The sequence below is a fragment of the Benincasa hispida genome, chromosome 3 (assembly GCF_009727055.1).
Source record: "Benincasa hispida cultivar B227 chromosome 3, ASM972705v1, whole genome shotgun sequence".
NCBI lineage: Eukaryota > Viridiplantae > Streptophyta > Magnoliopsida > Cucurbitales > Cucurbitaceae > Benincasa > Benincasa hispida.
Genome location: NC_052351.1, coordinates 27,176,551 through 27,190,464, shown reverse-complemented (window position 1 = coordinate 27,190,464; position 13,914 = coordinate 27,176,551). Strand labels below are relative to the sequence as shown.

Here is a 13,914-nt window from a genome sequence, read left to right as displayed (position 1 = left end):
ATAATCAGCGCATCTTTTAAAACTCGGAATGCGTTGAGGCAATTGTTGTCAAATTCAAACTTTCTGTCTGCCTCTAACAACGCACTCAATGGTCGTGCTATTTTAGAAAAGTCCTTGACGAATCGTCTGTAAAATCCAGCGTGCCCCAAGAAGCTTCACATAGCCTTCACGCAGGTTGGAGGTGGGAGTTTTTCAATTGCTTCAATATTTGCTTTGTCCACCTCCAACCCTTCTCGGGAGACCTTGTGTCCCAACACTATTCCCTCTTTCACCATGAAGTGACATTTTCTCAGTTGAGCACCAAGTTCGTCTCTTCACATCTTTTCAGAATTTTATCCAAATTGGCCAGACAGACTTCATAAGTGTTCCCATAGATGGAGAAGTCATCCATAAATATTTCCACTGAGTCTTCGAAGAAATCTGAAAAGATCGCCATCATGAACCTCTGGAACATGCTCGACGCATTGCAGAGACCAAACGGCATGCAACAAAAAGCGAATGTCCCATATGGACAGGTGAATGTGGTCTTGTCTTGGTCTTCAGGAGCTATCATGATTTGATTATACCCGGCATATCCATCCAAGAAGCAATAAAAATTGTTCCCTGCTAATCTGTTCAGCATTTGATCAATGAATGGCAGAGGGAAGTGATCTTTCCTTGTGGTCGCATTCAATTTGCGGTAGTCCATACATATACGTCATCCAGTGATGGTTCTTTGTGGTATTAATTCATTGTTCTCATTGGGGACTACCGTCATTCTGCCCATCTTCGACACACATTGCACAGGGTTGACCTACGTGCTATCTGCAATGGGATAGATAATGCCCGCATCCAGCCATTTGATAATCTCATTTTGACGACCTCCTTCATCGCAGGGTTGAGTCTACGTTGATTTTAAATAGTTGCTTTGTAGTCGTCCTCAAGAAGAATGTGGTGCATGCAGTACGCGGGGCTAATTCCTCTGATGTCAGCGAGCGTCCAGCCGATTGCTCGCACATGTTTCTTGAGAATGCTCATCAATGCATTCTCTTGATCTTCTTGAGCGCAGAGGAAATTATCATTGGCAACTTCTCATTCTACCCCAAAAATGTGTACTTCAAATGTGTTGGTAGGGTTTTCAGTTAAAGTGTTGGTGGTTCCACGAGGGAAGGTTGCATTGTTTTTCTTTCTTCTTTTGGCTCTTCTTCTTGCGTTGCGATCATTCTTTCTTCTTTGTTTGTTTTTTCTACGATCACATTGCAGGCAGCTATGGATGTATTAGCATCCTCTTCTTCACACTCTTCATCAGACTTTTCTTCTTCAATCAAATTCAGGTCATCGTCAGAATCTTGTAGGTTTTCCTCATCCGGGAATTTCATGGCACGAATTATGTTAAATTTGAGCTTCTGTCCATTTATGCTCAAAGTGATTTCTCCCTTGTGCACATCAATTTAAGCACGACCCGTTGATAGGAAAGGTCGCCCCAAAATGATGGGCACATCTTTGTTGGCCTCATAGTCTAGGATGATAAAGTCAGCTGGCAAAATAAACTTATCGATCGTGATCAGCACATCCTTCACCTTACCTTCTGGATGAACCAGAGATCTGTCAGCCAATTGGAGAGTCACGGATGTGGGCACAAGTTGCCCCACATTTAATTGTCTAAAAATTGACAGCGGCATCAAATTTATGCTGGCCCCCAAGTCACACAGGGCTTGCCCAATATAGAGTCCTCCTATGGAGCAAGGAATGGTGAAGCTCCCAGGATCGCTCATCTTCGGTGGAATAATAGATTTGGAACTTTGCGTTAATACCATCGTGGAAAATTTTCCAGCGTCTCTCCTTTTAGTTACCATGTCCTTCAGAAACTTGGCATAGGCAGGTATTTTCTCAATCGCTTCACTGAAAGGAATATTAACATGTAATTGTTTTAACATAGACAGGAAGCGTTGATATTGTACCTCTTCATTTTTCTTCTTCCTTAGCCTCTGAGGGAAGGGTGGTAACTGAACTTTCACAGTTTCCATTTCATTTGACTTTGAGGTCGACGCCACCTCAGGTTCCACTGCTTCATTCTCTCTTTCTTCTTCTTGCGTTACCACAATCTCGGGCTCAGTTACGATGGAAGTTGTTCTACTCCGATCCTTCTTTTCTTCTTTCACGATCTTTCCACTACGCAATGTCACAACCTAACATTGCTCCTTTCCTGATCCCCCTGGGTTACGTGGAAGCTCGGTTGAACTTAGCAACGCTCCTTGCAGTCGACTCTTCAGCTCATTTGCAATCTGGTCCATTTGTAATTCAAGGTTGCAGATAGACGTGTCTGACTTTGAAGCACCGCTTCGTTTTTTTCTATATATTGCTTCAATGGGCTTTCTAGAGAAGAAGATTGTGTTGGTTATTGTGAGATACTTGTTTGGTTGCTCTGTTGATTGTTGTTGCATTGAAAGAATCCTGGTGGCCCTTCTTTTTGCGCTACAGAATGAAAATTTTGTTGATTCTTCCAAGCAAAATTGGGGTGGTTTCTCCACTCAGGGTTGTAAGTATTGGAAAAGGGGTTATTCTTTACAAAATATACAGACTGTGGATTTTGCGGGCAATCTTCCATCGCATGCCCATCATCACAAGTCGCACACCTTGTGATGTTTTGACTTATTGCGTTGATTTGCCCACCTTGCGGTGTTGGGCTGCTGATCGCTATTCTTTGAATCAAATTCATCATTGCGGTCATTTGGTTTTGTAACGAAACAATGGCACCGTTATTTGCATCGGAATCTTTGAGTATCAATCTCTGGTCACTCTCCCTCCAGTCTTCATGGTTCTTTGAGATGCGGTCTAGAATATTCTTCACCTCCTCGTAAGTTTTGTCAAGCAGACCACCAACAGCTGCCGCATTGGCAGTGGTCTGCAAAGCAGGATTCAAACCGTGATAGAAGATTTTCATTTAAAGGTAGTCTGGTAGCCCATTATGCGGACAATCCCAGACCAACCTTTTAAACCTCGCCCAAGCATCGCTAAGCGATCCATCCATATCTTGTTCAAAATTAGTAATAAGCTTTCTTCGTCTTACGTTCTCGGTAGGTGGAAAATACTTTTTCATGAATTTCTCCACTATCTGCTCCCAAGAAGTAATCTCTCCTTATTCGAGCGAATAAGCCCATTTCCTAGCCTGATCACAGAGAGAAAATGGGAACAACGTTAGGCGAACTTCTTCAGCAGAGATATTCGGGAACACAAAAGTATTGCATATTTCAATAAAACTTTGGAGGTGGGCGTGCGGATCCTCGTCACGCCTTCCTCCGAATTGACCTGCGGTATGGATCATCTACAGCATCACCAGTTTCATCTCGAATCTGATTCCATCGAGGGCAGGCCTCATGATTCCCGGAGAAAAATCATAGAGGTTGGGCGATGCATAGTCCCTAATGGGCCTATTGCGATCGTTTGCCAACAGAATCGGATTTGCCATGACATTGTTGTTGTTTAGTGCTCCACCTCCAGGCTGCTCCGCCATCTCTTCTTTATCGAATTGTGGTTGTTGTTGGCGGTCTCTTAGTCTCCTTCAAAACATTCTCTCAATCTCCGGGTTGTAGTTCGCCAGAGATTAAGAGTTCTGCAAAGAAATCGCAAAAATTACCGTCAACAACTATTTTTTCGAAGTCTCCGACAACGGCGCCAAAAACTTGATGCGTTATTTTATTGAATGGAATTATGGATGATATGCGTTGATGAATTGCATTATGCACTCAAGTTTCCCCAGCGGAATGCAAGTGTAAATTCCTCTGAGTTTCCTAGTAAGTCCAGGGTCGAACACAGGGACTTGTGAAAATAGTTGCATTGGTGATTTTTATGAAAACTTGCGGTAACCAGTTAAATGAATAAATCGTTGGGTTTGTTGTTTGCGTTGATGAAAATAAATAACGAATGCGGTAGAGTTTGAAAAGAGTTGGTAAACGGGAAATACGGTGAATATGCGGTGAATGGGTTGAGAAAAGTTTCGGCTAACACTCCCTAGAATGCGTCCATGCTTTGCGATCATGTAACATGCATACAATAGCAAACCACCTCTCGACGTGAATGTTACGGTTTCTAAGGCTAGAACACATGCGATAAATATGCGATAAAGTCTACAGAGTTTTACACAGTAAACCTCTAATCTCTATTTATGCGATGACAACAATGACATTCACCACAAATATGCGACCACAATAATATCACTCCCCATTCCTAAGATGCATGCGATGCAAAGTTGAATAAACAGAGCTTATCTCTAAGTCCCTAATCTCGCTTGTTTATGCAACCTAATCTTGCTCTTTCAGTTCAGATTCTAACCTAGCTCTCTCGAGTCATTAGGTTCTTTCTTTAGATTCTCTCTTCGAGTAACTCTAAAGGTATTTTGCATAGCATACAACAAGACAATCGTAAGTGATGAACTTCTAGGTATGTTAGCTTAGTTCTTCTCAACTTATTCAATAGTTTAGCTACTCATGCGTATTAAGAGAGTGAACAAATGTAGAAATAGAACTTCCATTGAATAGATATGAGATGAAGTACAAATATAACAATGCAAGTATAATAAAGAGCCTGGTAGCAATTTCTTGCTGTCAGGCGTTTACACTATTTCCTACTCGTGCTTTAAAGAATTCCTCGCTTCTTCAGTGAGAGTCGCCCCGCTCTCTACTCTTACGCCCCAAAGTTCTCTCTCGAGCTGCCCTAGGCGATCTCCGGCATCACCACTCTTCTCTTGCTCCGCCGTAAAATGGAAAAGAAAACTATGAACAGAGCACTAATGAATTCGTTAACTGATCAACCCCTTTTCTAAAGATTGTACTTGGTATTTATAGGGCATCAAAGGTGAAAGGCGGCTTTTCTCTCCCGGTTGTACAGATGGGACAGCTTTAATTTCTAATTGACGTGTCGGATGATCGTTACCAATAAAGCTGAATGTACTTTGTGATCGTTATCAGCTGTCAACTTAATTTGAATCCGACTGTCATCAGCTTTCTGTCCCATCGCTCTTAATTATCCTATCACCCAGATGCACCCACCTTGTTGCGCTGACCAAGTTACGGTGATTCTTCTTGGACGAATGTTTGCGAGTACGGTCAATGCAAAGTCTTGCGGTGAAGTTGCGTTCGACCAATGTATTCCTATGATCGCAATCTCTGTATTGCGTTAACACATATTCTGCACAAAAATGTAAAGATCAACTGCTTTAATGCGTTGGACATATGCGACCACAATATTATAGAATTTATGCTTAATGGACGCAATTTAACATATTTCATCAACGCAATCCAACATTGTTTAAGAACTTAGCACTATGATAACGTGTATTTCTGCCCATTATCAGTTATCACTTAAGGCATGATCCACTTGTATGTCTCCACATACATGCTTAAGTTACAACAATAGGCAGGGATCTTAGTTTACTTATTTGTGTTTAATGTAACTAAAATATCTCATATTTCATAGACAACAGTGAAGAAAATATCTCACACTATTACATCACAGGCATTTGTTCATACAGATGTTTATAAACTACAGAACCCTACGAGATTTAGGGCATCAACCCCAATAATTTATTGAATAACTGGATTTTTACCATCAACCCCAATAATTTATTGAATAACTGGATTTTTACCTTTCCTCTTACTGGAATTTGGATCCCTTCTGTCCTCGGGATTTCTAACGGTAGGGTCAAGATCCCCATCTATCGTCTGCTTGCTCCGTCTACCACTTCTTCTTGGCATTCTTACCTAGTTATGAAGTACACATGTTAGGGACTCACAATAGGGACCTGTACTAATGCATGAACTCTCTTTCCTTGCCTTAAAACCTTATGCTCTGCTACCAAATTGTCACACTCCTTCCAAGATTAACCTCTTAACCTAGAAAATAATGTTACGATAGCAGTTACCAATCCTTTTGTGGCACTTACTGCCTAGCTAACCTATTTAATCTGTTTAGGAACCCTGTAATAACATAATTAACATTCAGGAGCTAACAGAACTTAAAACATACCGACAATAGGAACTTAAACCAAATGGAAGTCACTCCCAGGGTGACACGAAGCCGAGCATGAATCTCACGGTGTGAACTCTTAGGAATGTGAGAGCTAAGAACAACATATCATATATGTTTCTCACACTGAAGTGTTCTATTTGTTTTCAGTAAATATTCACTTAGGTATATTCCGGCTAATAAAACAACCTAAGTCTAGGTGATTTTCCAAGTATAATATTTATATTTGAATTTAACCTACGATATCTAAGTGATAAACCAGCTTTAAAATCTCACATCGCTCACGCATGCTCATAAAATCGATTTAACAATGCTCAAGAACCGACTAAAACCTCCAGGTAGCAGGTGTTCCATAAACCGTCAACTTAAGTATCTCTACCTTAGACAGAATTTTAGCCCGAGTGAGTTTGTAACAAAAGTTTACAAGATGACAAACTACTTTAACTATTAAAACAAGTTGTTATTTGTTAACCCTAAGTGAGCATGCATCTTATCTTTGTTATGGATTTTAAATGTCTAATCCATTTTTATAATACTTCATAAAATATAGACATGCTTTTCATCCATAAGAAACACCAAGCATTTCAACATTTAATATAACTATTTATATTAAAAGTATGAAACCCTAAATCATGCATACTATATATTATAACAAATGATAACATACTTTCAATGCATGATACATGTTTCCTATGGTGGGATTTTAAATCTACATGACATACTATATGCACATACAAGATTTATTTAACTATAACATACATTCATAATGCATAAATAATTAAATACACACTGATATGGACTAGTTTTGGTGTCCTAAGCAAGCATACAACCTAAATTATTACAATAATAAACGGAAAAAGCCTTGAACCGCCATTGGAACGCACAAGCTGACCCGAACCACCGAACCAGACCTTCAGGGCTCCAAAATGGGCTGAATGGGTCAAATTCTTGTTGAACGGGACCAAAATGAGTCAAACCGGTCCAATCGAACCGCCTAGACCGCCGGTTGGTGCGCATGCGCGTTCTGTGTAAGCTGAAACACAGCGTTGCAACGCTTCGAGGTGTTTCACCTTTTTGATGGGCTGTCTAGAGAATAGCATTGCAACGCTCCAAGGGGTAGCATTGTTGGAGCATTACAATGCTATGAGGCAGTAGCTTCAAAAACGTTTTCCTGCTGTTGAGTCTGCTTCCTTCATTCTTCAATTACAACCTAATTATAACTATTGACTCTAACAAAGTTATAGACACTTAATCACACATTAAGGCCCATAAACAAAGAGCCAATTATAATAATTAACACTGAATTGAAGAGAAATCTAATACCAAAACTGAAATTATCTATATCAGCACACATTTTCATACAACCTATGAAAATCACCCACCAAGCTAAAATTAACGCAAATTGAGTGCTTAAATCATCCTCTGATACTAATTGTTGGTGTTGACATTCAACATGCAGAAGCAATTAGGATCTTAAGCACTTTAATTCCATCAATTTTAGCAAAGAAACATGCAAGTTCAAAACATTTCAAAAAATGGGATTTCAGTATTATACCTTTGTAAAATCCTCCTTCGGCTGCAATTCCAATTGAATTCTTCACTCGAATGCTTAAGGACCACCACTTGATCTTCCCTACTATCCTTTAGAACCTTAGATTGGGTTATGGGATCCAAAATGAGTAGGAATTCAAAAGATTTTTGGAGAGAAACACTAGTTTTTTGTTCAAGTGTTGAAGAACCCTTCTTCAACTAACCATGCATCCCTCTCCCTTCAATTGAATTGAATTTGATCTTTTATCAAATTCAGCATGCCATACAATTGAACCATAGTTTGGCACCAAAACCATTTGATTTTAGTAGGAATTTGTTGTCCAAAGTGGGAAAACCCCCGCTACGAATTTAAAATCAATTTTTCATTAATTTTCAATTAAATCAAAAAATAATAATATTTAATTTAATTTTCCAAAAATCAAATTAAAACAAAGTTTACTTATATATTTGAATTTTCATAAAATTCAAATTTTAAATTTTAAATAAAATTAATTCAAACAATTAATTTTAAATAAAATTTATTTAAATAATTAATTGAACACTAATTCCTCAATTAGGAACCTTATTCATGTAATTAATATTTAAATCAAATTTAAATATTCTCCAATTCTCCAATTTTGTTTAATTCGGTAATTAAATGTGTAATTGTATTGTATATAATTACTGATTCCTTTAATTGAATTTGAACGTTTCAAATTCACTCATCATGAGGTTTATCATGGGCTCCAACAATCCAAGATTAATTGGTTAAATTCTTTAAACCAAATTAATCAACATTTGTTGACTACCAGGTCACTCTACTAAAGTCCAGTAGTTGCACTCTTCTTAAATATATTTCTGTCTACTTCTCTTCCGTGGTACCGCAGCCTCTCTCTAAGTAAAGGTCAAGTCTCTCTTTCAGCTAGAATGTAAGGAAATTGAAAGATAACCATGATTAATAAGTCGACCCTTCATAAGTTGTTTGTAATAACGGTTGGGTCAAAATCTATTTTACCCCCGAGATTACATCTGACTTCTTAAGTTCCACTGGTTCTCTAATGAACAATTGATTTATGATCCAATCACCAAATCAAATCACTCTCGAGTCAATGAGAGGGTGGGGTCCCTTGTTCAAGACTCAGAATTAGTACTTAAGGGAACAACCTCTCTACTATCCCTAAAAGTGGGTAGAAGCGAATTCTATCTTATACCCTATGTCCCCAGCTATTTGTCCCATCTTACCTCTGAAATGGGAGGCTTATTGAGCTAGCATTGTTGAGTCAACCCTCACCCATAAAAATCTAAGGATAATCCCGAATAAACATAAGTTCATAGTTAGCTCAGGATTAAGGTGGAGTTACATAGGTAATCACTTTGAAATAGTCGGTCTTAAACAATAAACAACATTATAAAGTAACCGTGACTTATTTCTTGGTCCGGTCTCATACAAACTCTCTATACATGACGCCCCCATTCGCATATTTTCACATGAACGATTCAGGATCACATCATTTGTACTGGGCCGCATCCAATAATGTCCCTAGAATAAGGTACCTAGCCTTATCTATATACTATAAACCGTTTTAGCTATCTACTCAAACTTGATCCACTCGTATGTCTCCACATAAAGTTCGAGTACTCATATAATAATCATGGATATTAGTTTATTGGATTTAGTTTTTACAAGAGCAATTTACATATTCAATAATAGTTCTATTGAATAAACCTCAATAATATCTTTATTGCAAATAGAATATGTTTAATTTTATAAACTACGAATTTTAGGACATACAACCCAATATAAACTAGCTCTAATAGCTAAATGAATATGGAGAATCCTAACTAATCCTAGCTCTTTTGTAGCAAAAGTTACGAAAAGTATTTACCTTTATTCTGGAAGCCAAATTGAGTCCAAACCGTTCTTTTCTATGGAAGAGCTTCATGTGGGGAAGAGAACTCCTAAACTTGGTCCTGAGATATCGAGTTGGGAATGGAAAATCTCTAAGAATATTCAAGGATCCTTGGATCCTCGGAAGTTCTACTTTCAAACCAATTTTTTTGAATCCAGAATTTTTCATAAGGAAACTTCATCAAGCGTTACTTGCACAGAAGTCTCTTGGAAAATTCACTGGAATCTTAATGTACCATACATGACATAATTCCAACACATAAAAATTTGTAACTCACAGCAGGAATCCACATATCATGCTTTAGTAAATTGTCAAGTCACCTATGGTCATTCTAGTGAAATGTAAGTCTCGTAACAGTGTCATAAACAGAGATAATTATTTTGTGGTCCGGTCTTACACAAACTCTTTGTATAAGATACGTCCGCTCACATGTCTCCACATGAATGATCAAGATCATATTGTTGGTAACATTTTACAACAATTATAACAATTACAAAATGGGTCGTATCTGTAGTGTCACCGGGATAAGATACTCAGCCTTATCCATCTACTACAAACTGTTCAGGTCATTACTTAAACATAATCCACTTGTATATCACTTAAGCTACATCAAATAACCTTTACTCTTAGTTTATTAATTTTGGATTAATACACTAAATGTCAAATAAAATAATACTTATTTTATTAGTGGGGTGTGCAAATATAAAGTACATAAACTAAGTATAGTACACAAAACGATAAACTAGGGCATACACAACGTAAAAAGCCTTCAATACTATAACATCTGCATACGAGTCATATTCTACCTTCGATCTCCCCATTTGAGAAAAGTAAGCAAACCCATCCTCGCTATACCCTACACGAACAAGCCCAGTTATAACTATCGTCCAAGTCATTGCGTTTCTTATTGGAAATTCATGGAACATTTTTACAAATTCTCCCAGTTTCTCCTTCAATTTTCATAAACATATCCAGAAGAACGCTACTCAAGAAATCAGAGTTGACTAGACCTATTTCGACTGAAAACTCATGCAAGTTTGTATCATAAAAATAATTCAAATCGAGCCCACAAACCTTAAGAACAAGACTAAGTAGAAAGGGATTGTTGATGGTTGAAGGTTCGGGTTTTGTAGTTAGACGATGAAGATTATCCTTCGTCTCCGTTTCGGCGGCTGCCAAAACTGTAAAATTTCTTCCGATGTATTGCCTACAGAATAAGACCATGATGTTAGAGAAGGGCCATGAAAATTATTGCACTTTTCGTTGAGCCAAGTAATTTGATGGAGTGACATTGGAAGTGGTTACTTGGAGCTTATTAGAAGAATATTAATAATAAGCCCCAAAAGATAAAACAAATTTTTAAGAAAACTCTAAAAGACTTTTTAGAAGTGAAAGGTCCTAGTTACCCTTTAAAAACAACTCAAACCAATTTCTTAAAATATCATCTCTTTTAAAATAAGTTCTTTTAAGAAAAATATACAATTTTTTTCCACATTAGTTCTTAGGAACAAGTTGCAAAAGACATTGTAATTAAAGTATAGGATAGAAAAATCGAACTTCTGAACTCAAGATTGATAGTATAAATACTATACCAATTAAGCTACACTTACATTGGCAATTAAAACATCAATTTCTCTGTTACTTTAATTATAGAATTGAGCAAAGAAAGTTTTTTTTTTCTTTTTGTTGTATTCAATTTCATAATATTTAAGCATAGTTGACACAATGTGATGCATAATTAAATATTATTTCATTAAAGCATCCATAGTCAAAACACTTTTTAGATTTCAAATAAAGTTACAATACTCAAAACACAAAATCACAAACCTGCAAACAACAATGTGTATATGAAATTTGGAGTCAAGTAGCTATTCATACCCAACTACATCAAACTTGTTTCCTTTCATTCTACTTTCAGTTTCTTTCTTTTATATAATCTATATTTATATCTGTAAGAACTTGCAAACCCCAGATGAAAAACCACATAAAAATTTCAGCTTTCCTCCTGGACGAAAGACGATTCATCTCAAAGACAGAAACCCTTTTCCCAAAATCCTCTCCATCCGCCATTAAAACACAAACCCAGGTTCTCAATTTTGCAGAGAAGTTGTTCTCTCTTCTCAATTTCCGATTCTTTTGCCCCTTGCAGCTCTTGCCCTCTTCCACCTCTCGATGTTTCTCATTCTAGCGAAAATCCTTCTGATTTGATACAGTCTGCGAGATTGTTGAGTAATCACGTTCGCCGTTGAAGGGTTTTGGCTCAGGATTATTTCGTATCCATCGCGAAAAGAATCCATTCCTTCCGTCAGTAGCTGCCAGAATAGGCCTCCGGCGGCGGCGCCTCCCCTTCTCGCCGATGAGTATATTTTGTAGTATACCGTGTTGAATAGAATGTCCCTTTCACTTGTGCTGAAACCTGGAACCTTCCATGATTTTCCAAATTCTGTGAGGAGAATTGGCTTGTGTAGAATGTACTCTGCATCTTGTATGTGTGTTGAAATCCAATTGTTTAAGAATGAAAGCTGGTATTGATCATTTGAGCTTGATAACCTGTAAATTTGAATCCAGAAAATTTTTAATTAGGGTTTGAAATACTCTTAGACTTCCATAAATTCATTTTCAAGGCTCGTAACTCTTTTGTTTTGTTTGAGATGGGTTAACCCCATGCAAGGGGGAAAGTTCATATAATATTCAAGATTCTGTTACCATTGATCAGGATAGGAATGGAGAGTTGCAAAATCAATGCCAGGGATTCTGTTGTTTGCTATGAAGTCTGTACCAATGTTGAAACCTGGGTTGAGTCTCATTCTCTGAGGTGATGAGTGTCCATAGAATCCTTCTAAACCAGCTTCCAGCAAGTGGTTTCTATCAATGGACTTCACAAAGGAAGCCATTTCCATGATCCAAGCCTATATTCAAACCAATTGTGTAAGCTTAAAGATTTCGTTAGTCGAAATATGAAAACATACAACACTTGTGCTTTTGATGGATAGGGCATTCCAGGATAATGACAGCAATTGAGCTTCAATGAACCATTTTCTGATACAATAAATTCATTAGCTACATCTCAGATCCGTGAAGGGGGAAGCTAGAACTCACCTGGATTGTCCTTCCGGATGGGTCTGATGTGCATCTGGGCTCATTCATTAGCTCCCAGGCCATTATTGTTGGATCATCCTTGTAATGGATTCTGGTGAAACTGTTGTATCTGTTAAGAACGGTCTGAAGAAACATGAAACGAGACTTAGAATCGACCGGACAGAAATTTCAGGGTTCCAGTGTCCTTTGTTTTTTTTCTTCTATGAAGACCCGAAAGAACAGGGGAAAAAATGGTAATTTAACTTACCCTAATATGATTTTTGTAGAATCCCTTCACAACTGGGTTTCTGAAGAAATCATCATCAGAATTCAGGTACTGCCCCTTACTTCTTGCCCAATTTACATACTGCTTTTTCCCTCCAAAGTTTTCATAGTTGTTAACTAAGCTCAATATCAGCTTGATTCCAAACCTTCTGGCCTCAGCTACAACAAAGTCCATCCCCTGTGAAGGAAAATTTTGAATGAAGCCAACAGAATAGATAACAGAAAATAGGTCGACTGTATCCTGAAAGATACCTGAAACATTTGTTCATTGTAATTTCCAGGAGAGTATTGAAGAGGTCTATATCCACCATCACTGAAAGCCCAAGTTCTTGCAACCGTAAGGCCGTGGCTTGAGGCTTCGCGAAACACAGCAGAGACCTTCGATCTCTGAGATGGATCAGAGGCGACATACATCAGCCAGTAGGCATTGAAGCCGTTGGCATAGTAAGGACTTCCATTCAACAGAAAACGAGTTCTTCCAGTTTTGACAAAACCATCACCTGCAACACCATGGATGAAAATGGCCAACAACAGAGCCGAAGTCCAAAGCTTCATATCTGTTCTTCCTGTTTGGTTACTTTCTGAGCATAAATGAAGGGAGAGATGTTTAAGCAGTTAGCTTTATCAGAAGATGAGTATTTGTCCTCTTATCAACCGCTAGAGAAACAATATAAAGACAACTAAAAAGCTACAGTCACTTCTCTGGTGGAGTAAAGATGGTATCATTCCTTACCCTCTCTATTTTGTTAAACTTTGTGGCAAGTTTGCTTTTTGATGAGCCCCACAAAAAGAGAAAAAGGGAAGGAAAAGAAACCAAAGATGTGAAATTGCAGGCGTTAAAACAGTAGAAGAAGCTTAGTGGAAGAAGCTTTTATTGTCTTATTTTCATAGAAATTTGACCGTCACTTTTAAATCTATGATTATGCATTAATTGCAGGAATTTAGTATGTTTGGATTTCGAAGTGTGGAAAATCTAGGCCAATTTATACCTGAATCAGATTCTAATCAAACTCCTAATTCTCCTACCGACAAAATATTTGGTAGAGAGGATAGTACAAAAATGGAAGCAAGGTTAAATCCCATTAAAGGCAGATCTTGTTTGGTGGTC

General features: G+C 37.9%; 1 protein-coding gene and 1 pseudogene across 1 annotated transcript; both read right to left on the bottom strand.

Moving 5' to 3' along the window:
• LOC120073518 overlaps positions 1-11,513 on the bottom strand; it is a 56,425-nt pseudogene extending 44,912 nt beyond the window's left edge.
• Positions 11,175-13,501, bottom strand: LOC120074617 (mannan endo-1,4-beta-mannosidase 7-like). Its single transcript, XM_039027786.1, has 5 exons — positions 13,059-13,501; positions 12,790-12,984; positions 12,543-12,665; positions 12,150-12,352; positions 11,175-11,993 (listed from the first exon to the last, which is right to left on the bottom strand). The coding sequence occupies exons 1-5, from the start codon at positions 13,359-13,361 to the stop codon at positions 11,564-11,566; spliced, it is 1,254 nt and encodes a 417-aa protein (XP_038883714.1). The 5' UTR covers positions 13,362-13,501; the 3' UTR covers positions 11,175-11,563.
• Positions 13,502-13,914: the final 413 nt, after the last annotated feature.

Coding starts and splice junctions, on each gene's coding strand:
- LOC120074617 (XM_039027786.1), bottom strand. CDS start 13,361: ATGAAGCTTTGGACTTCGGCTCTGTTGTTGGCCATTTTCATCCATGGT. Junction 12,985..13,058: donor ACAATGAACAAATGTTTCAG/GTATCTTTCAGG, acceptor TTTCCTTCACAG/GGGATGGACTTTGTTGTAGC. Junction 12,353..12,542: donor CATCCGGAAGGACAATCCAG/GTGAGTTCTAGC, acceptor GTTTGAATATAG/GCTTGGATCATGGAAATGGC.